Here is a 22293-nt window from a genome sequence, read left to right as displayed (position 1 = left end):
GTAGCCTAGCAGCCAGGCAGGCACCGTGCGAGTGCGCACCGTGTGTGTGTGTGTGTGTGTGTGTGTGTGTGTGTGTGTGTGTGTGTCCTCTCGTCCGTCTGTAGGTGCCGGGATCCGCGAGACGCCCGGGAGAAGGAAGAGGAGGCGAGAGGTGAACTGAGTTTGATCCCGCGGCGGCGGCGGCTACAAGTGGGTCCCAGGCGGGCGGCGGGCGCGGGGCGGGCGGGGCGGGGCGGGGCGGGCGGCGGGCGCTCACACGCTCGGGCCGCCGGCCTCTCACCACGCCTCCGGCTTTGTGAGCGCTGCGCCGGGGAGGGGGGGCTGGCGGGGCGCCCACGGCGCAGCCTCCCGCCTCTATATAAACACACGCATCGCCTGGCTTTGGACTCAAATTCACATTGAGAGAAGCTTTTAAAACCACCAGCCCTGAAATCCTGCCTCCTGCTTTCCCCCCTCATTTATTCTTTTTTTTTTTTTGCCTTTCTTTTTTTTTTTTTTTTTTTTCCTCCTTCTTTCTCTCCCCAGCAGCAACTCCAGAGCCGAGAGAGCCTGCGTCCCGGGACGGACTGCCTTTTCTCTTAATTGATACAATAGCCCAGCTCGGGTTTTCACCTCCTCCCCCAACCCCACCCCGCCTCACCCCTCCCGCCCGCCGCCGCCGCCGCCGCCGCCCCAGCGCTCGCCCGCCCGCCCGGGGCTCTGTCGCCGGCCGCGTCCCGTCCCGGCCAAGGTCCGCCCGCCGGCTCCGCACCCGCGCTCCGGCCGCCGCGCCGCCTCGCCCTCCCGCCGGTGCCCGCTCCGGGGGTGCCGCGGCTCCTGGGGCAGCGCGGGGACGCCGGGCTCCGGCCTCTCCACTCGCCTCGGCTGGGGAGCCTCTCCCCTTGTCCCCCAAGTTTCTGGGTTCGTTGGAATTTTTGGATTCAGGATTTCCCCCCCCCCCCTTTTTTCCACCTAGGAATTTGAGAGGGGGAAACTTTTGACCCATCGATCGCATTTTCTATCTCTCTTCTCCCCCTTCTTCTTTCCAACCCCCCCCCTCCCGAGCAGGGGAAGGGGTTTACAAGAGAGGGTCCCGCTAGACAAAGTTTTTCCCAAGTTTTCTGAGTGTGATGGTTGCGGGGAGAGCTCACCCACCAGCTTGATTCAAGGCTTCATCTCCCCATCCCCTCCAGCAAGCTGCCCTTAAGTCCGCTATAAGGGAACAAACAAACAAACAAGCAAACAAAGTTACACTCCGAGTCGCCTCGTGTCTCCTCTCTCTCTCTCTCTTCTAGGCATTTTTTTTTCCTCCCCCTTCCCACTCCTCTCCCCCTCGACGCTTCCACTCCCCTCTCCCCTTCCCTCGGCCCCTTCCTCCTCCTGCTCTGTCTCGGCTGGAGGTGCCAGGACCCTCGGCGGCCGCAGTCCCCCCTCCCCCGCAGCTCCAGCCCTTCGCCGTCCGGCCGGCCCTCCCCTCCCCCGCCGCGGCCGCACAGCCAATCCCCCGAGCGGCCGCCAACATGCTCTTTGAGGGCTTGGAGCTGGTGTCCGCGCTGGCCACCCTCGCCGCGTGCTTGGTGTCGGTGACGCTGCTGCTGGCCGTGTCGCAGCAGCTGTGGCAGCTGCGCTGGGCTGCCACCCGCGACAAGAGCTGCAAGCTGCCCATCCCCAAGGGCTCCATGGGCTTCCCGCTCATCGGAGAGACCGGCCACTGGCTGCTGCAGGTAAGGCGCGCGCTCCGCGGCTCTCGGGGCGGTCCGCTAGCGGCGAGCGCCGGGGCTGACGGCGCCGCGGGCCGGCCAGGGGGCGCCGGGAGCCCGAAGGCACGGGTCCCGCCACGCCCCTTCCCTCCAGGCTCCCCGCGCCTCCCGGGCTGCCTTCGCCCGCCAGCGGCCGGCGCGGTTCCCAAGCCCAGGGGCGCAGGGGGCGCAGGTTCAGGGGGCCTGATCGGAGAGGTCTCCGGAGCTGAGAAGGGTTCCAAGACAGGCTCTTCGCAGTGGCAGGCTATTCTGCAGAGGGGCATGGGGCAGAGCTGCATGGGGCGCCCGCTTTAGCCTCCCCTTTGCCCTCCAGGCCCCAGTCACCAGGGGCTTCCTGGGCTTTGGCGGTGCCATTGGGACCTGAAAAATTGAGTCCGGGAGGAAGGGGGTGGGGGTAAAGGCAGTCAGCACTGCCTGTTAAAGACCAGCCCTCTCGTTGGCTGCTCCAGGTACCACCACCCTGGGTCAGGTCGGAGAAAGTGTGTGTTTTGTGGTGGGAGAGGACGGAAGTGACCAGAGGAAAATGAGAAGCCTGAGACCCGAGGTTTCTCTGCTTTCGGGGAAAAGGGTCTATTTACTTATTGGGTGAGGACAGTGCGGCAGGGGTGTGCACCCGGGGAGAGGTGTGTGCGAGGTCCGCAGAGTGCATGTGTGTGTGTTGCTGGATGCGCACGACCCAACACCCAACCCCGCTGGTGATAAAGGGGGCGCGCGCGCCGGGAACCGGACCCAGGTAGGTCACGGGGGGATTAACCTGGAGTTAAACTCCGTCAAGTGCTAGACAATCGCGTTGGCGATGTGATACACACCAGGTCTCTTTCTTGGGGAGGAGGGGGGCGTCCCTGGGTGTACCCCAGGAGGTGTGTTGTGTGCGCTCCGGCGCTTGGGTTTGTCAGGCTGACACTGGGGAGGGCTAGGAGGAGGATGGACGCCCTGAAACGGACATCCCCGGCGGGGAGAGGTGAGGTGGGGGAAGGTGGACACAGATACCTGTGGATTTAGAAGGGAGAAAGCTTGGCTTGGAATGAACTGACGCGTGCAATTCGCGCTCACACACACTGACATCCCGCTGGGCGCCAAGTGTCAGCGGAGCCTGGGCGCGGAGAGATGCTGTGGTCTCCCCCAAGCCCCAGATTCACCCCTTTTCTTTGGGGGGTTGTTCCTGCAGCAGGGTGGGGTTCACTTTAACCAATGAGACTCCCCCCCCCCCCATAAAGAAATCCCCGGAGCATATCCCAAGCCACCACACTTTTTAAAGGGTTAACTGCAGCGGTGGTCTAGGCTTTTGGCCGAGAATTTAGGAAATAAAATAACTCACTTGGGCATAAGCTCCTGCCTCGTTAGAGCCAATCTGCGGAATCCGCGGTCTGTCACCACCCCCACCCCCGTTTCCTGACCTTTCCCTGCCCCCCCCCATGTCCCCCTGACCTTTTCTCAGAATCCCACAAGGGCCCTGGGGACTCAGCGTCCAGCCCAGCGCAGAAGATGGGGAGGCGGAAACAGGCCTGCGCCTACCCATCCATTTGGCCTTGGGGTCCTAGATCCCGCGGAGAGAGGGAGATGGGGGTGGGTGCGTGCAGAGGAGTGCCGAAGGGGTTAACGGGAGCCTTCTGAATCCCAGCTTTATTTTTTCGGAGTCATTTATCAGATTTTACGGGGGGGACCTCCAAGGGCTCTCCGTTTCCACCGCGCGCCATCTAAACAGAGCCCAGGGCTAAAAATACAACATTTTTTGTATAAATTGGACTCGCGGCCCGAGCGGCCGCCCCTATGAAAGTCTTCTTTGTGAAGGCCGTGGAAACGGCGGACAAATAACTCTTTATTAATGCCACAAAAAACGCACTTTAATTATAGTTAAGGCAGATCAGAGGCTGGGGGGTTGGGGGGGGGAGAGGAGGTGGTGGCGGGAGAGAGGCGGCGGCGACCTCGGAAAATTCACAGCTCGACTTTTGTGTGTCGAAAGAAAAGAAAAACAGAGGGGAAGGAGGAGAGGAGAGACGAGAGTCAGACTGAGCGAGCGAGACGGTATAGCCCGACGGAGGGAGGGAACCCCGCTCCTCACCCCGGCTCGGTCGCACCTCCACCCTCTCTGAGGTCCCTCTTAAAGGGGTAGGCGCCGTCTAGGGCGGCGGCAGGGTGGGGGCCGTCCTCCCCGCCCCACTGGCACGGGAGCGGGAGCCGGAGCGGGATGGGGCGGCGTCCCGGGCCCAGCCCCCCGCCGGAGGCGCGGGAGCCCCAGGCTCGCTCCGGGTCGCGCGCCGGGCCGGAGGCGCATGTGGAAAAGCGATCAGGGCTCTGAGTTCTGCAGAGTCACTTTTCGGCGGCGCCGGGGTGTGTACACATGTAGCCGGAGAAGACTTTTTCGTGGGAGAAAGGAAAGTGAGCAGGGGGACCCACCCGGGGAACAGGGGAAGCCAAGCTGTCCCTCGGGGCGTGCCCCGCCCAGGGGGAGCCCGGAGCCGGTGGCAGCTCACTCCGGTTGGCAGGGAGGCCGGGCAGCGGGACAGGTGGCGCCCCTCCCCTGGGCACCTGGGACGGCCCCGGCAGGAGAAGGGTTAATGCGGGGTGGGGTAGAGCGTTCCTACGTCAAAGGGGAGCGGGACGCCCCCGCCCCCGCCCCTCGGAGGTCCCCGTGGTTTCCGGTGCCCTCCGGGGGCCGGCCCCCACCGAGCGGCTCCTCCGAGCGCGCCCGGGGCTCGGGCCTGGCTGCCTTCCGCTCCGCCGCCGCGGCCGCTGCGGGGGATCCGGTTACCTGCGCCGGCCGCCCGCCCGCCCCGCCCCGGGGACGCGCCTTCCTCTCGCTCCGTCCCAGCTCCAGGGCTCCCTGCTCCAGGGCGGCGACGAGAGTCCTTTCCAGTTATTTCCAGGGCACACGTTGCATTAGGAAAACCTCGGCTCTCGGGTGGTGCACAGACCCCGCCAGAGCCGCCGAGGGCCACCGGGTCCCTGCGCGGTCCACGCCCGAGACCCGAGGCGGCGATCCCGCCCCCGACCGAGCGCCCGCCGAGGCCCGGACCGCGCGCCGCTATAAATAACCTCTGGCCCGCGGCCACCCCGCGGGGTCTCGCCAGCCGGTGGCCGGGAGCCTGGAAATATTTATTTCCAGAGGCGGCGGTGGAGTTGGGGGTGGTAGGAAGAAGGGTGACGGAGGCTCTTAGCTTCGGGTGCTGCTGCCGTCTGTTCGGGACAGTTGTTACTAAAAAAAAAAAAAAAAAGGGCGTTAGTGGGGATGCCCCTGGGCCCCCCTCCCTCCTCCTTGTATTATTTATTATCCCCTGGGCCCTACTTCCCAGTCCTTGTGCTTGCTATGAAAAATAAAACCTAAGCGTGTGCTTGTGTGTTGGGGTGGGGGTGGGGGAGAAGAGGTCAGGGTACTGGTGCTTTGAGTGGCGTGTTCCGTGCCCCCACGTCCCCGCCCCCCATACCCCACCCCCTACCCCCCTGGTCCCGGGAGCTGGGCCGCTGGTAGCCTCCTCCAGGGAAGCGCGCCCTCATTGAGGTCTCCGTTGTGGCCCCCGCAGGGCTCAGGCTTCCAGTCCTCCCGGCGGGAGAAGTATGGCAACGTGTTCAAGACACACTTGTTGGGGCGGCCGCTGATCCGCGTGACGGGCGCCGAGAACGTGCGCAAGATCCTCATGGGCGAGCACCACCTGGTGAGCACCGAGTGGCCGCGCAGCACGCGCATGCTGCTGGGCCCCAACACCGTGGCCAACTCCATCGGCGACATCCACCGCAACAAGCGCAAGGTGAGAGCCCGCACGCAGCCCCGCGCGCCCTCCTCCCCCGGGCGTCCCTCCTGGGGAATGGGGTCCTCTGGGCCCCGCGTGCACACGCACACCACACCGACCTGGGGGTTTCCTGCTGCGATAAGGGGTCGAGGGCCTGCACAGGCCTCTGCGGGGCCGGCCCTCTTGCTGGCCCAATGTTGGTCCAAAGGGTGGCTTTTGAGGGATGGTTTGGACAGAGTTTGGGCATGAGGGGATGGAGGCATACCTCTAACGCCAATCCTCACCGTGCTCCCCAAAACTGGGAAAAGAAGGGGATGTGGACGGTGGCTGGGTATCCCCTTCTTGCCATGTTCCTCCCCCGTGAATTCGACGGGTCCTTCTAAAAATCAAACGTAGCCTGCTTGCCTGCCACAGGTTGCTTTCATGGCGACGCCAGCAGGCTGGGGGGAGGAGGGAAGGGGGCCTGGGGCACCTGATGCGCAGCGGTTCCAGGGCCCTGCCTGGGAGGGGCCGGGGGACAATTGGGCCACAGCGCGCGTGGGTCTGGATGGTGGGGCGGGGGGGGGGGAGGACGAGGGGATGGGAGAGCAGCGAGGGCGGGGCGAGGGATCAAAGCGCACCTACCCCCTCCCGTAAAGAGGAAGAGAAAGTGGGTGTTTATCCAGTGGATTTCCCGAGCGCCTGGAAGAGGCTCGAAGGAGGAGAGCCAGCGCGCCGGAGCGAGCCGCCCCGCCCCCTCCCGGGGCCCAGCCGCCGCCGCCGCCGCCGCCGCGGCCCGGAGCGCGGGCGGCACGTGCTGTTTGAACTGCAGTAACCCGAAAGCTGAGCCGCCGGCGGCGGGGAGCTGGCGGCAGGCTTAAAGCCTCCAGAAGGGGGTGGGGGAGACTTGCACGACCTCTCCTCCTTCCCCCTTTCCCCCCTCCCCTCCCATTGGGTCCGAGCACTCAGGTTGGAAACCCCAAGGAAACCCAGAGGCAGCCTCTGATGTCTGGGTAGCTCGGCAGAGCCCAGGAGTGCGGAGGGGGAGACTGAGGGCAGACCCCCTCTGCCTCTGCAGGAAGGAAGGCTGCGTGTGAGGTGGTCTCAGGGAACGTAGGAGTTCATCTTACAGGATTTGATGTCTTCTGAAAGGCCGGTGAAGAGTAGTTCCCCGGAGCAGACAAAAGGAGGAAAATCCGCACGGAGTGGGCTGGTCTGCGCTCACCACCAGCACCCCTCCTCCCATAAAGCGTGTATTTCAGGACAGGAAAGGGACTCGCAAAGTCTGCTCTCTTATGGCCTCACTAGAGCAGGAAGCCACTAACAGGGCCCTGGTCAGATTGGAGGAGGGGCTGGGAGGGGGCTGTAGGCTCAGGCTCAGGCATGGGGGCTTTTCAAATATCTTGGACACTTTTTTTTTTTTTCTTAGTGTTTGTGGCTCCAACCAAAAGCTCATCCCAAAGAATGTGGAGGGAGGCCGAGACTCAGAAACCCAGGTCCAAAGGATGTGATTGCTTCTCCTTTTATCTATATAGAGTCTTTGACAAGAAAGTAATTCTTTTCCCCTTCACGGGGGTGTGGCGGGGGGGGGGGGGGTCACTGAGACTCAGAGCATTTGAGAGACTTCAGACCAGGAGCCATAGCAAGGGCAGTGGAGTCCAGAACGTTCCTCCCTGAGAAGAGGTGTTTCCTTCAGGGCCCTACTCAGCCCTGCCCACTGGGGGCTGGCAGAAGCTGGAGGGTGGGGAGGGGGCAGGATCCTGGCAGGAAGAAGGCTTGGTCAAGACCTGAGTGTGAGCCCCTGGGCCTTCAGAGAGCTTCCCCGAGCCACCCTCTGCCTGCCTTGGCCTTGGGCTGCCAGATGGGGAGGGCCTGCCTGGAAAGCCCCCAGGTTTTGGGCTACATTGTTCATTGGGGAGGAGGGGAAGAGGAGCCAGATGCCATAGACGACCAATGTGAGAGGAGTACATGGGGAGGGGGAGATAGGGCTGTGGTGGGACAGGTCTGCCAGCAAAAACTGAGGACCCCTATGGGGCATACACTTGCCTTGCCCGCTAGCTCCCTGGGCATGGGGAACAGCCATGATGAAGTTCATCCTGACACAGGCTTGGGAACCAATGCAGGGCCCTCCCTTGGTGTGTGCTAGTTGTGTGCTTGCCATGTGACATGTATATACGGGGTCCTGTAGTAAGATAATCTCTCTAATCGGTGTTCCATGAACTTAAGCTTTCAGAACTAAACAGAAGACCTTGGGTTAGGTACAAATATAAAGCAGGGAACATGGCCCCTGCCCTCAAAAAACGAAGTGTAGCCGGAGGGATGCCAGGAGAATGCTCAGGGGCACATGTTGGTCCCAGAGAGAATGGCCAATCTGCTGGACCCAACACCCAGTGGACCCAACACAGCCAGGGAGGGGGCAGGCGCCACTCTCTGCCTTCTCCAGCTCACACTGCCACTGCTGTCAGGGACGTGCCTGGAGAGGGGGCTGCTGGGCCAGGCCCAGGCCTGGTTAGGATGCATTCTGCGTTCGCAGGAAGCGAGGCCCAGGTGTGCTGGGGCCCAGCTGGCGGGGTAACGAGGAGCGTCACTGTTTCCACTGGGGCTGGGGACCCGCTCCTTCCCTGGGAGGTCTGGCCAGATGTTCCTTCTCGGAAGGGACTCCTCGCAGCCATCACGGAATCCAGGTGTTTGCCCCGGTTGCCCTGGTTGGCTAGGGCCAAGAGGGGAGGGGTTGCCAGGGAGAAAGTTCAAAAAGTCTTTCCCAGCCTGAAATAGTCCTCTCTTAAAGCTAGGCCTGTATCCCTATAGCCACCACCAAACTCTGCCCCTCCTCCTCTGTTATACTTCCCCCACCTGGAGGGCCCCTGATTGATGGAGAAGGGCCACCCCCTCTTCCTTCTGTGAGCAGAGAGACTGGGGTGTTGTCCTGGAAGGGTAGACAGAGTCTGGTGGGAATGAGGGGGTGTGGGGGGATGGTCAGACATATCCTCTCTCAGAGATAGGGCTGGGCCTCTGCACCAAAGGGCCAGAAGCTTCAGGGCACCTCCGACAGTGGTCTTCCCAGGCCTTAGAGATACACTTGGCCTGGGACCCCTGGACTGGGGAGACCCAGGAGCGCTCTTCTCGCCTCTCCTTCCCAGATCCCTGGCTACAAGGACCTCTGTGACAGAGGCTGAGGTGGGCCAGGGCTCCCAGGCTTTGGAGGGAGGGATTAAGAGACCCACCCACTGACTCTCACTAACCCTTCGGGGCCCCATCCTGGGCAGGGGCGGGGCTTAGGCTCAGGGTCACTATATTCCTCTCATAATAAACACCGTGCATTTATGTGGGGATGGAGCAACCAGGAGGGGCTTCAGCAGGCAGGCAGAGCCAGGGGGACCATGGTCGCAGGGTCCTGGGGGCGGCCAGCCAGGCCTGTCTGGAGGTGGCATTCAGACCCGTGACTTCAAAGTCACGTCCACGAGGCTCAGCTCAGAGCACACGTTCCCACCTGCTTGGAATGGGAAGGAGGGAGGTGGCATAGCCAGGCACCTCTCTTACTGGAAGGGCCTCCTGGCATAGACCTTTGTGCCCCAGCTGAAGTCCATCACCCAAAAGTCACTGTGACACCAGCTGGTGGGCACCGGGGCCACTGAGAGGGCAGGTGGCAGGAAGGATGTCCCTGAAGGTCAGTGGGGGAGGAGCCCACAGCCAGCCGCCAGGGTGCCAGGGAGCGAGCGGTGCCTCCTCCTGCATGCCCTTGTGCCAAACAGTGGGAGGGTGGGTTGGTTGCGGGGGAGGGGGGGGGTTGCCACCCCCTCCCTTTGCCCTCTGTTCTGTGTCCTTGGGGAGGGGTCTGTGCCCGTGATGCTGATGTGCTTGTTCACTCTTCAGCCTTGGGAGACAAGTGTGGCCTTGGTGGGGAGGGGGTGGGTGCCTAGCTGGGGTCTGCCCTGGCCCTGAGCCCTTTCTGCCACCGAAGTATCTATTCCAGGTGCCCAGGCAGAAGGGCAGGCATTGGGAGCGTGTCTCCAGGGGCTGAGAAATACTGAGAGCAAAACAGAGGAGTAGCCAGGACGGCTGGCCTTGCCCTTAGAATTGACTTGGCCTAGAGAGAAGGGACCCCCTCGGGGCTCTGTCAGAGCCTTGGGATTGAGTAGGGGGCCTGGTGGGGCTAGGAGTGGTGCCAGGCAGGGGGTTCAGGGACCCTGGTGGGTGTGGCCCGTCATGCCTCTGGACATGACCTTGGGAGGCCCTTCCCCTTTGGGCCTCAGCTTTCACTATGCCAAGTGCTGTCCTCCTCTCCCCACTAGGCGCTCTCGTTGTGTGTGGAAGAGTCAGGGGAGGTGATTAGAGCCGGAGGCAAATGGGGGACAGGGATACCGCTTCTATGGATGCCGGGAACCCCGAGGGACACGCACAGGCTCGGAGGTCCGGGCCAGCCCCTCCCAACCAGAGGGGGTGGTGGTGGCTGAGCAGGGGCCGGCACAGGAGGCAGCCAGCGTGCAGCCCGGGCCCCGTGGAAATGCCAGGCGGCTGGGAAGATGACGTCCTCTCTGGTCCTCCCTCCTACGTGAGCATAAAGTACACACCTCGGCATCACCCCTCGGCGGCGCGGACAGCTGCCCCGGTGGCTGCGTGCCCTCTGTTATTCTTTCCACTCCGAAGGCCACGGCTCCGGTGGCTTGGCAGGGTGGCCTGCCTGGGCCTCCACCCTCCTGGGCAGCCGCTGCCATTCCTCCCAGTCTGAGTCACCGGCCCAGGGAGTGGGTTCCCTCTCTGGCTCCTCCAGCTCCAGAGGCTGCCCATCCATCTCGATCTGCCTGTCCATCCGCAGCGGCCAGCGGAGAAGGGGAGGTTAGGGGGCTGGGCCTATCTGTGTGCAGGGCCGTGGGGGCTCGTGGAGTGACCCCCCCTCCTGGGGGCACTGGGTGAGAGGCAGGAGGAAGGATTTGTAAAATCAATTACGGGGAATTTGAACTTTGACAAGCCCCTTGGTGGTCCCCGCTCCCTCCCCTTCCCACCTCATTGGGGCATCCTCTCTCATTGGGGGGAGAAGGAGAACAGGGAGGTGGACTCCTGAGCCACGGTGTTGGTGGGGGAACCAGCACGGGCGGGGGTGGGGGGGGGAGGAGAGGGGGTCCGAGCACATCCTACAGGCAGGAGCCCAGCCCGCCCAGCCTGTGGTGAGGTTCCCAGGTCTCCCTGACCCTCCACCCGGCTCCCCTGGCTCTAACCCTGGCGGAGACTCCATACCTGCTGCTCCCTCTGCGGGGCTGTGCCGGGGCCAGGCCCGCTCCCGGTGACCTTTTTGTCCGGCATTCTTGGCTCACTGCGGGGATTCCAAGGGAAGCCGGAGGGGGACAGAGCGGCCTGGCCGCAGTCACTGTTGTGGTCAGGGATGGCGGCTCTGGGGCCGGGAGCCCTTCCTCTCTTCTCCCTGAGTGGCTCTGCTGGGCACCTTCCCACATGCCCGCGTCCTGACCCCGCCCGCCCCACGGCAGCCTCCCTCTGCCCTGGCCAGCACCTCCGCCTCCTCCTGGCCCGTGTGGTGGGGGCTGCCCCTGCTCCGGGAAGTGCCCCGTTACTGACCCTGGGCACAGACCCAGGGATGAGGCCCTGGCGTTTCGCCGGAGCCTGGGAGGCCCCAGTGCCTGCGGAGCAGCCGGGCCAGAGGCAGGGGCATGGCCTTGGTGACTCGCAAGCAAAGCCCCTTGGTCCCCGAGGGCCCGAAACTGCCTTTGCGTGGCTTCTCATCTGGGTAGTTTCTCCAGCTCAGGGGGCTCTGAGGAGAGCCCTGGGACGTCCAAGTGAAAAGGAGACTCCAGAAGTTAGATTGCTTGTTGGGTCAGAATAAGAGCCTTGCTCCTGGCTGCAGTTCTCTTTTTGGAAGCCCAGCCCTGGGGGATGGAGGGGGAAGGCCTGCAAGTTCAAGGTGTTTGTGGGCTTCTTGAGGTGCGGGCTACTGGCCCTTTCAGCCCCTGGGCTCAGTCCCAGGTCTCCTTGAGTCCCCCCTGCCCTCCCCAAGGCTCGAGAAGGCGCTATTCAGGCGGCCATCGCTAGAGGGCGCAGGGAATGCAACCTTTGGGGCAGGGCAGGGCTTGCCAGTGGGTCCAGCCTGGCCAGTCCTGAGGATGCATTGGGGGCCCTGAGAGCTCCCCTTGTGGTAACCCCGAGACGAGACGGCCCCTCCTGAGCCACCCTAGCCCTTGCAGGGTGTGTGAGTGGGGGCCTGGCAGGCACCGGGGACTCATGCAGTGCCAGACTCTGGGCTTCTCTGCGGGGATAGCATCTGCGTAGGGACATAGGGGTCCTGGCGTTTATGTGCTGTGTACACTGAGAGGAAAAAAAGGGGTCGCCAGGCTCAACCTTCGCCATTTCACAGACGAGGACGATGAGCCTGGGGTGGCTTGGCCAGCTCGCACAGCAAGTTGGTGGATGATCTGGGGTTAACATCAGGCCTCTGGGCACCCAGCCTGCCTTTCCCACCACCCACTGCCTCTGAGGGCCCAGCTGGCATGGACGTTGCCGGTTCTGGTCAGCGTGGCCTCTGCCCCACCGCCCCTCTACATGCCCACCTTGGAGCCCGGGTCTCCCTTGCACGGGGGGGCCTGGCCGTCCCCTGCCTCCATGCTTTCCATGGCAGCACCCCTCCGCCTGTCCGGGCTGGCTGGCTCTGGGCCAGGCGTGGCTTCTCTGTCCTTGCCTGTCCCCACCTTCAGCCTCCCTCCGGGGCCTGGTGGCCACAGTTACCTTCCTGCTTTCCCAGCGAGCCTGTGCCCCTCTGCTCACCCTGCGGGCTCCTTGCTATTCTGTGAGGCCCCTGAGTTGGCCACGGTTGGGGTCTGGGGACAGGGCCCCCACTCCCACCCCGTACGATTTTTCTGACCAAGAGCTGAACCTAGAAACCTACTGATGCCCCGATGGAGGGCTGAGGCAGAGAGCACTGCCTGTACCCATAACCCTGTGAAGGGAGAGGTGGCAGCCAAAGCCCTCCCCCCCTCCCCGAAATTCCTGGGACCCCGAACTGGACAAGGTGTGCGTGACCCGTCCGGGCCTGGGCTGCCCTCGCCCACCTCCCACGGCCCTTGTACCTTCCCAGCAGGAGCAACCCCAAACAGTGCGGCTTCTCTGCCCCTCACCAGCGGCCTCCTTCTCCCCCCTCCCTCCCCCCCTCTGCCCACCGGGAATTTCGGAATGAAAGTGCTATTGTGAGTGCCTGGCTGGGCCACTGAAGGGCCAGCACTGTTATTTCTGCAAACCAGCCCTCCCATTAGCCATGCAGGGCCGAGGCCAGGAAAATGTTACCTTTTCCTCCTCGAGCTGACTGCAGGGGAAATTCTCACATTTACAGTTTGTGTGGCGGTTGTGTTTGGGGGGCAGGCGGGGAGGGCGGGCGCGTGTGTGTGGTTTGCGTGGGGCAGGGTGGGGGTGGGGGGGGGCCGGAGGAACATTTGCCTCCTTCCCCCTGAGCTGCCCCTCTCCCTCCTTTCCCCATGACCTTCCCCTTGGTGCTGGCGGGAGGGCACCCCCCCCCCCCTTCTGCTCCAGACTCTGGGTGTGTGTGTGGGGGGATGGATGGAGGGTGTCGGTTACCAGTGAGAGCCACAGGCCATCAGTAAATAAACTAACATCCTCCCCTCTTGTATCACCTTGGTGGCAGCAGGGGCATCCGGGTGAGGAGGGGCAGGAGGGGCGGCTGAGGCACCGGGAGGACTGAAAGCAGGGCCACAGGGTCTCCTTGGCTACTTACAATGGACCAGGAAGATGCAAGGAATTAGAAAGGGCTTCTGCTAGCCCCTTGTGGTTTTTCAAGGCGGAAAGCCTCGCCCCCATCCTCCTGCCTCCAGACCTGGCAGCACGGAAACCTTTTCGATGGCACAGACTCCCTCAGATCTCCACCTGGTACCCAGTTCCCAGGGAGGGAGAGCCAGTCGGGGTCTCAGGAAGTCCTACTCGCCGTCTAGCCTCAGACTCTCTTCTCTCCCGTCAGTGGAGCAGAAGAGCCACCTCGTCCTCGCCCATCCTGCTCACCTTGGTTCCTCTCCCCCCGGGCGCTTCTGCCCTGTGGCCTGGGCATTCGGGAATGGGCCACTGCCTCCCCCCAGCCCCGCCCAGGCCCCTCTGTGTTGCCCCCGTGGCTGGGGGCAGCTGACTGCCCAGCCCCCGGGGCTTTGCCGTTGTTTGGAGCACAAGCTTTGCTGAGCTCCAGACGGAAGATCAGAGCGCTGGTCACCCTGGGAGTGATGTGGAAGGTCCCCGAGGAACAGTTCTTATGAATGACGTTTTCATCCCTGCCTGCCCTCCCACCCGCCTGCCCTCCCACCGGCCACCAAGACACAGGCCGGGAGACAGAAGGCGGGGTGTGGCCAGAGTGCTCCCCAGTCCCAGCCACACCCCGGGGAGCCCTGACGGCAGTCCGAGCTCCTCTGACCAGGCGCCGCCTGCCTCTCCCCCTCCAGGTGTTCTCCAAGATCTTCAGCCACGAGGCGCTGGAGAGCTACCTGCCGAAGATCCAGCTGGTGATCCAGGACACGCTGCGCGCCTGGAGCAGCCACCCCGAGGCCATCAACGTGTACCAGGAGGCCCAGAAGCTCACCTTCCGCATGGCCATCCGCGTCCTGCTGGGCTTCAGCATCCCCGAGGAGGACCTCGGCCACCTCTTCGAGGTCTACCAGCAGTTCGTGGAGAACGTCTTCTCCCTGCCCGTCGACCTGCCCTTCAGCGGCTACCGGCGGGTGAGCGCCCAACCGCAGGGATGGAGGGTGTGCCAGCGGGAGGGCGGGCGAGCCTTCACCATGGTCTCTGCGGAGAGGGGACGGTCTCATAGGAACCCCCAACCCGCCCTGCCTAGGGAGGAGGTCCTCGGTGGCCCCGCCTTTCCCCTGTGGCGACAGGATGTCCCTTTCTCCCCGCAGGGCATCCAGGCACGCCAGACCCTCCAGAAGGGCCTGGAAAAGGCGATCCGGGAGAAGCTGCAGTGCACGCAGGGCAAGGACTACTCGGACGCGCTGGACATCCTCATCGAGAGCAGCAAGGAGCACGGGAAGGAGATGACCATGCAGGAGCTGAAGGTGGGGCCTCCCAGCGGGCAGCACGGTGTCCATGCTCCGCACGGGGCTGCCCCCGGCCCCCCGGGTGGGGGGTGTGGTGGTGGCGCCGGCCCCTCTACCTCCACAGGGACTAGAGTTTCTGAGCAGCTGCTGTGGTCTCTCAGCACTGGAGGAGGGAGACCATGTCTCCGCCTGCCCTGCACGGGGTCTGGTCGGAGGACTCGGAGCATCTGTGATGGGTGGGGCTGCCTTCCCTCTGCTCACGAGTCGCTGCACCCCGTCCTGCTGGCGCACGGTCCCCAGGCTCCCCATTCCGCCCAGTCCTACCCCGCATTCGGGAAGAGATGTGAGAAGCTGGCCCTCAGCGCCCTCCGCAGGGACCCAGAGCTAGGGGTGCTGGTCCACCTCTTCCCCTCCCCCGTCTCTAGGATATCAGTGTGATTTATTTTTTTTTATTTTTATTTTTTTTAAATATATTTTATTGATTTTATATAGAGAGGAAGGGAGAGAGATAGAGAGTTAGAAACATCGATGAGAGAGTGTCATCGATCAGCTGCCTCTTGCACACCCCTTACTGGGGATATGCCTGCAACCAAGGTACATGCCCTTGACCGGAATTGAACCCGGGACCCTTCAGTCCCCAAGCCGACGCTCTATCCATTGAGCCAAACCGGTCCCGGCGGATTTCAGTGTGATTTAATGGTCCAAGAGCCCTGGGGTCACCGAGGGAAACTCAGATCCAGAGGGGAAGCCACCTTCTGGGCAGCCTGGTCCTTCGATTTGGAACTAACTCGGGCCTCCTCCCATCCCTCCAGCCTTTCCCAGGTGGTGGCCTCTGACGCCCTCCAAGCCTGCTTGGCACGGAGGAAGCCCTGTGGGCTGCCAGCACCGACACTGTCCACAGAGGGCTGTGGGAGGGCTTCCTGCCCGCCTTTCCTAGGGGTGTCCCGCCTGGGAAGGACCCCATTAGTTCATCTCCTGTAGACCCCACCCCCCCAAGCTTGCCAGGAGCCGGTGGAGACTTGCTACAGACCCCCCCATCTTTGCTCCCCCTCTTCTAGCTTCAGTTTCCCTCCAGTAACGTGCCCATTTCACAAGATGCTTTGGACTCAGAAGTGGAGCCATGGCAAGCAGGGGACCCAGACCCCTTCCCTCTCCTCTCTGGGCCCGGCGAGCGTCCACATTTGTAAAATGTGGGGCTTGGACTGAGGCCACCTGCTGGGCCCTTTCCAGGGGGCACCATGGCCCAGGGGTCCTGCTCCCCAGGTTCCTCTGCCTTCTCACTGCTGTGCCTCCCAGGCTCTCGTGGGTGTGGCCTCAGACTGCCTCCCAGACCCTCATGTCCTCCCGGGGGCAGTGGAAGGAGCTGGGACTGGGAAGGTGGGGGTTTTGACTCTGAACCCCCACCTCACTCACCTGCATAGGGCCTGGCTCCTGGGAATGTTTTCTTTTTCCTCTGAGCTCACTGCACGGACCAGGCTGCGGGGGCTCCCGGCCCTGGATCCAGCAGTGAGTGAGGAGTGGGCTCACCCAGGGGACTGCCAGCCAGTGCCCCTGCCCCGCTGAGTCCAGGGACTGACCCTCTGCCCTGTGTCCATCGGGGCGCAAATGTTCCAGCACCACGAGGCTTGGAGGAAGCAGGCAGGGCCCAGCTAGGTGACAGTAAGGCTCGGGGGACCTGGCAGGGGGGGGTTACCCCAGGCTGGTATCCTAAGGGCGCCTCTCCTTTCTTTGCTGCAGGATGGGACCCTGGAGCTGATCTTCGCCGCCTACGCCACCACGGCCAGCGCCAGCACGTCGCTCATCATGCAGCTGCTGAAGCACCCAGCCGTGCTGGAGAAGCTGCGGGAGGAGCTGCGGGCACATGGCATCCTGCACAGCGGCGGCTGCCCCTGCGAGGGCACGCTGCGCCTGGACACCCTCAGCGGCCTGCACTACCTGGACTGCGTCATCAAGGAGGTCATGCGCCTCTTCACGCCCATCTCCGGCGGCTACCGCACCGTGCTGCAGACCTTCGAGCTCGACGTGAGCCGGGGCCCGGGGGTGGCCTCCAAGGGCCGGGGGGGGGGGCCCTGCCTGGGGCGGATGGGAGAGAACAGACTCCCCCTCGGGGTACCTCAGTCTGATGGGGAGATACTCCTTGTTTTCAACCTGAGAGCTTCTTTCTTTCTTTCTTTTTTAAAAAATATATTTTATTGATTTTTTTACAGAGAGGAAGGGGGAGGGATAGAGAGCTAGAAACATCGATGAGAGAGAAGCATCAACCAGCTGCCTCCTGCACACCTCCTACTGGGGATGTGCCCGCAACCAAGGTACATGCCCTTGACCGGAATCGAACCTGGGACCTTTGAGTCCGCAGGCTGACGCTCTATCCACTGAGCCAAACCGGTTTCGGCTGAGAGCTTATTTTCACGCTTTCAATGTGATGGGAGAGACCCAAAGGCTGGGTCAGATAAGTCAGCCTAGTTTCATATATTATGTTGCATGTACACGCTATAAATGTCATATATGAGATTGCATCAAGACCCTATAAATAAGAGACCACTGACATGCGGAGGGTGCTGGCCAGGCCAGGGAGACACAGTAGGGTGTCTCTGGGGACATCCGGGTGGGGGGCTGGCAGGCAGGGAGGACGGGCCCTCTCAGGTCTGTCCTCCTGCCCTCACCACCACACCCTGCCCCATCCTGCCTCCAGGGTTTCCAGATCCCCAAAGGGTGGAGCGTCATGTACAGCATCCGGGACACTCACGACACGGCGCCCGTGTTCAAAGACGTGAACGTGTTCGACCCGGACCGCTTCGGCCAGGCGCGGAGCGAGGACAAGGACGGCCGCTTCCACTACCTCCCGTTCGGCGGCGGCGTGCGGACCTGCCTGGGCAAGCACCTGGCCAAGCTGTTCCTGAAGGTGCTGGCGGTGGAGCTGGCCAGCACCAGCCGCTTCGAGCTGGCCACGCGGACCTTCCCCCGCATCACCCTGGTCCCCGTCCTGCACCCCGTGGACGGCCTCAGCGTCAAGTTCTTTGGCCTGGACTCGAACCAGAACAAGATCCTGCCCGAGACGGAGGCCATGCTCAGCGCCACGGTCTAGGGGGGGGCCTGGCCCACACCCCCGCCTCGGCCCGGCCGGGCCCTGGGGCGGGAGGCCCCGGAAGAGGGTACAAACCTGTGTGTGGGAGGGGGCTGCCCCCGGGGGTGGGGGGAAGGGGAGCAGCCCCCGTCCCTGGCCCTCCTGGTTTCTCTCCCTGGCAAGCCCTCCCCAAAGCCAAAAGGGCCCTGTCCTTTGGGGGGATGGGGCCCCCCTCCTGGCTCCTGCTTCTCCCAGTCTCTCTCCAGTTCCCACCAGCTTGGCTCCTGGGATGGGGCCTGGCCGGGGGCTCCGCATGCCCGTTACAGTGTTAAATGCCAGTCGCCTCACGCTGCAGCATTTGCTTGTCGTGTTCCCAGCGGACCCCTCCCTTCCCATTTCATTTGGACCCTATTGGTCTGAGGTCACGTGGTCAACATGGGGGGGCAGGAGGAAGAGTCGGGCCCTTCGGCACCCAGCCCCCTCCTGCCTCTACTCAGACTCAGGCACCTGCCCAGCCCGGTGTTCGCCTAGAATGCCCCCCTCCCCCCCTTGCCTGTTGGGACATTTGGAATTACCTATTGCTGCTACATTTTTCTTTCCTCTGAGATTGGGGCAAAAGAGCTCCAGGCTCCATCCTCCCAGCATCCTCTCTGGTGGCCCGGGGCGTGCACACAGCGATGACATCCCCACCTCCCTGCTCCACTGTTACCCCTGCCAAGGCCCATATTTATTCACCGATCTAACCGAATCCCGGCATTCCTGGGGACTGGGCTTGCACCTCCTCCACCCCCAGCCTCCATCCCAGCTGCCCGGGGACCTATCAGCCCTCTCTGGCTGAGCTTCAGCATCCTCCCCCCGCTCCAGGCCTTCTGTGGGTTCAACCTCAGCTGCACTTCTGGGGTGCAACCCAGCACCTCTGCCTTTGTCCCCCAGCTGAAGATGAGGAAATGGCCCACTGCCTCCTCCCCAACTCTGTCAGCAGCACGGGGATTTGGGGGTGCACCATCTCCCACACAGTCACTGTCCGCCCGGGTGGGGTGCCCCCCACGAGACCAGTGCGTATGGGGAAGGATACGGGTTCTTTCTCTGACAGGGAGCGAGGGCCTCCGTTGTCCCTCCCTTCACCTGCCCCCTTCAGCCTCGGAGAGGTGTCCTCGAAGTCCCTGCCCGCCTCTGTGCCACTGTCTGCTCAGCCCAGCTCGGGGATGAGGGACGAGATGAAGGCAGGGGGAGGTGAGCTAGAAGGCGGCCTTCCTCAGTGGTCCTGGGGAGGCTGTGGGGAGAGCTGGGGAGAGCATGTGTGGTTTGTCAGACGTGATTTGCGTGGAAATGGGCCAGTTGGGGGTGACTGGGGGGAAGAGGAGGAGCTGCTGCCACCAGCATGTTGAGTCGGCAGTTTGGATGGTGTGGGGCCATTGGTGAGTCTTTGCGAGTTTGTCTGGATTTGGATCTGTTTTCGCTGTCTGTGTTTCTCCACTGGCTTTTGATGCCATAAGGGCCACGAGTCCTCTCTACAGGAAAACCAGCTCACGGAGGGAGGCGCGGGAGGTCGATGCGTCTGCCTCTCGAAGAGGTGACCACTGACCACGCAGTGGCCTCCTCTGAGCTGCTGAGGGGGCAGATGGCACTCCCACTCTGGACCCCACTCAGAACCAGCCACCTGTCCTCAGTTGTTTCATTTGGTTTCTCTCTTTCCACTATTAAACAATAGTGTGGAACAGATTTGATTGGCAGAAAAATAGACATGCAAAAAAAATTAGTAAAATCTCTCAGTTTCTCTGCATTCTGAAAAACAGGCAAACGTGTGTCAAGACTCATCAACACCGGCGTTGGGTGAAAGCCTGGCATCTGGAACTCCCTGCGCCTTCACGCTGACCCAGCTCGCCCTGCCCAGCCGTGCTTGGGCGAATAGCTAGGGATGCACAGGGAAGCCCACTGGGCATGGCTCTGGAGGGGGTGGGAGGCTGGGGGGCCCTGGGAGGCCTTCGTGGACCTCCCATTTGGGGTGCCCGGCTGGAGAGGGGCAGAGAGAGGGCTGAGGAGGGTCCTTGCGAGGAGGAAAGATGGATCATTTGCCCTGCTGGGTCTCAGAGATAACCAGAGAGAGGAAGAAAGCTCTTGACTGGCTGAGCGAGGGGTTCCCGTGTCGAAGTCTGTCCATCTCTCCTCTGTGCGTCTGCCGGTGTCTGTGTGTCTGTGTGTAGGTTTTCTAGACGTAGCATAGCCGAGTGATGTGGTCTCACTCACCGTTCCTAACGATCGTAACTTGACGTGTAAAAGACAGAACCCCACACCACGTGTCCTGCCACGGGCTTGCAGATTGAAGCACTTTCGATGTTGGGCGCTGGCGTTTCCGCTCTGGGCACCATCCCGCCCCTGCCCAGAGCGCTATGATATTATTTTATACACAAAACTTTTTTTTTTTTCATAAATGTTATAATTTTGTGTCCGTCTTTATAAACTATTATAAGTACTATTTTTGTTATAATTCAAAATAGATATTTAGTATAAAGTTTTTTGCTGTTAAATATTTGTTATTTAGTAAAATATGAATTTTTCTCTATTGTAAACAATGGTTCAAAAATATTAATATGTTTTTATCACAGTTGTTTTAATATTGAAAAAAGCACTTGTGTGTTCTGTTTGGATATGAAACTGGTGCCGTGTGTTTTTTCTTTGCTGTCACGTGGTCTTTAATCTGTATATAATATCCCATGTTGCATATTAAAAAAGAAATGAATGTTGTGCATTTTGTGATTTTGAAAGTACTCGATGTGGCTCTTTCATAGGCTTCCATAATAAACCGTGGGGACTCACCTCGTCTGGCTTTCTGGTCTCTGCCTTCTCGGCCTCACTGAAAGGGGACCCCCGCGCCCCCCATTCCCTTCAGCAGCTCCCAATCCCACCTGCCAGGCAAAGGGTTTTTCTGAAAGCATGTGTCCTGTGATCCCAGGCGGAGAGGTGCAAGGCAGGGTCCTTCAACCAGCAGGGTCCCGTGGGGAAGGAAAGATGCAATTAGACCGCCCCTGGGCCCGGAGGCCCGTTGGGGGAGGGGCAGCTGGAGCCAGCACCTCCGCCAATAGGGCCATGACCACCTGGGTCAGGCGTCTCAATGGCAGACTCGGCAACCCAGAGTGCTCCGGGCCTGCCCTCTGCGTCATCGTGTTTAGAGGGATGTCCACAGCCACACGGCGGACTGAGCAGAATTCAGTTCCCCTGACTCCTGGCCCCTGTCACGCGAGGCACGTTTCAGAGGCTGTTTTATGGAGCAAATAGATCTCCTGGTCACGTAAGCGTGAGGAAGGGGTTAAGCAGGTAGTCAGATCCCCTCCCTGCGGGGCTTCTCAGGCCCCTGTGCCTGAGGATGGGCACACTAAAGGGCAGGGCAGAGTAGAGTGGGCACCGGTGATGGCCCCAAGCCCATGCGATGACAAACCAGGTGCTCTCTGCCGATTACCAGCTGCTCAGCAACCTGTCTCAGCGGAGGAAGGCGAGGCCAGCCCAGGCCACGACGGTCAGCCTGAGACGAGGAACATCCAAGGCGGTTCCCGGGATCGAGCGGCTACAGGTGGGGAGGCAGAGCCGAGACCCCAGAACTGCACCAGGAAGCAGGGAGCACAGGCCTCCCAGGGCCCAGGCTGGTCCAGACTCTGCCACCCCTGTGTCCTCCCCAGGCTGTGCTCAGAGAAGGCCCCCAGCTGGCCTGAGGCCTTCGTGTGGCTGAGACAGGTCTTCCCGTCCAGTCTGTCAGACCCAATCTCGGGGCAGAGCCCCAGGCACAGACACAGCCCAGTTGCAGGGCCCTCTCCCTCTGAGTCACAGAGCCTGGACACCCCAGAGAGAAACACTAGCATATTCCGAAGGATGCCATCAGGGCAGGGCACTCCGCAGGCCCTCACCCCCACCCTCTGCCCTGTGCCATCTTCTGCCTCACCTGCCCCCCCTCCCCCACACCCAGGCCCTGAACCCTAGACCTACACTACCCCATCCCTGCCTGCTCTCCCCAGGGGGAGGGGAGCAAGGCGAGTCCTTCATTTTCTTTTATTCTATTACTATTTTTTAAACTGTTTAATATATATATACATATATATATATATATATATATATATATATATATATATATAATTGATTTCAGAGAGAAAGAGAGATAGAAACATCAATGATGAGAAAGAATCATTGGTCAGCTGCCTCCTGCATCCTCCCCCCCCCCCCCCTCCACCTCAAATGGGGATCAAGCCTACAACCTGGGCATGTGCCCTGACCAGGAACTGAAACATGACCTCCTGGTTCATACATCAATGCTTACCCACTGAGCCACCCGAGCCTGGAAAGGCCTCCTTTTTCCATGAGATAGAGTCTCCGAGTGACAGAGACGCGCCCAGGGCCTCCCAGAACCGAAGGGGCGTCCCTGCACCAGAAGCAGACCGCCTGAGCCCAGCACGTGCCCACGCCGAGGGACCCCTCGGGCGGGGTTCCCAGGGTCAGTGTGAGGCGGCGGGAAACACCCGAGCTTTCTGGGGAGGGCGCCCGCGGAAGGCGGTCCTTTCTCAGCATGTGAATTCCTCTTCCTGCTGCATGTCCTGTGTGGCAGCAGAGGGAAAGGAAGCGGGTCCCCAGGCTGCCCTGGGTCTGACCGCAGGGAGGGAGGGCCAGCCAGCGGGGGTTAGGCCTGTCATCGCCCGGTCTGTCGGTGCCCCTCTCTGCAGGCCGCGGGCCGGTGACGTCCGCCCGGTGCCCGCCAGCCCCCC

General features: G+C 61.9%; 1 protein-coding gene across 5 annotated transcripts; it reads left to right on the top strand.

Moving 5' to 3' along the window:
* The first annotated feature begins 354 nt into the window (after nucleotides 1-354).
* On the top strand, nucleotides 355-20365 carry LOC118717520 (cytochrome P450 26B1). 5 transcript variants are annotated; one of them, XM_036435692.2, is made up of 6 exons: nucleotides 363-1703; nucleotides 5261-5485; nucleotides 13888-14163; nucleotides 14344-14499; nucleotides 16219-16503; nucleotides 17174-17743. In XM_036435692.2, exons 1-6 carry the CDS (start codon nucleotides 1500-1502, stop codon nucleotides 17564-17566), a joined length of 1539 nt encoding a protein of 512 aa, XP_036291585.1. In that variant the 5' UTR covers nucleotides 363-1499; the 3' UTR covers nucleotides 17567-17743. The 5 variants fall into 5 exon arrangements, with proteins under 5 accessions (XP_036291588.1, XP_036291585.1, XP_036291589.1 ...); XM_036435696.2 differs by lacking the exon at nucleotides 363-1703 and adding an exon at nucleotides 2348-2472 and having other exon boundaries at nucleotides 17174-17691; XM_045580889.1 differs by lacking the exon at nucleotides 363-1703 and adding an exon at nucleotides 3998-4070 and having other exon boundaries at nucleotides 17174-20365.
* The last annotated feature ends 1928 nt before the right edge of the window (nucleotides 20366-22293 follow it).

This window comes from Pipistrellus kuhlii, unplaced genomic scaffold, assembly GCF_014108245.1.
Source record: "Pipistrellus kuhlii isolate mPipKuh1 unplaced genomic scaffold, mPipKuh1.p scaffold_m20_p_13, whole genome shotgun sequence".
Lineage (NCBI taxonomy): Eukaryota > Metazoa > Chordata > Mammalia > Chiroptera > Vespertilionidae > Pipistrellus > Pipistrellus kuhlii.
Note: the sequence above shows the minus strand (reverse complement) of the source record. Positions and strands in the feature narration are given on the sequence as shown.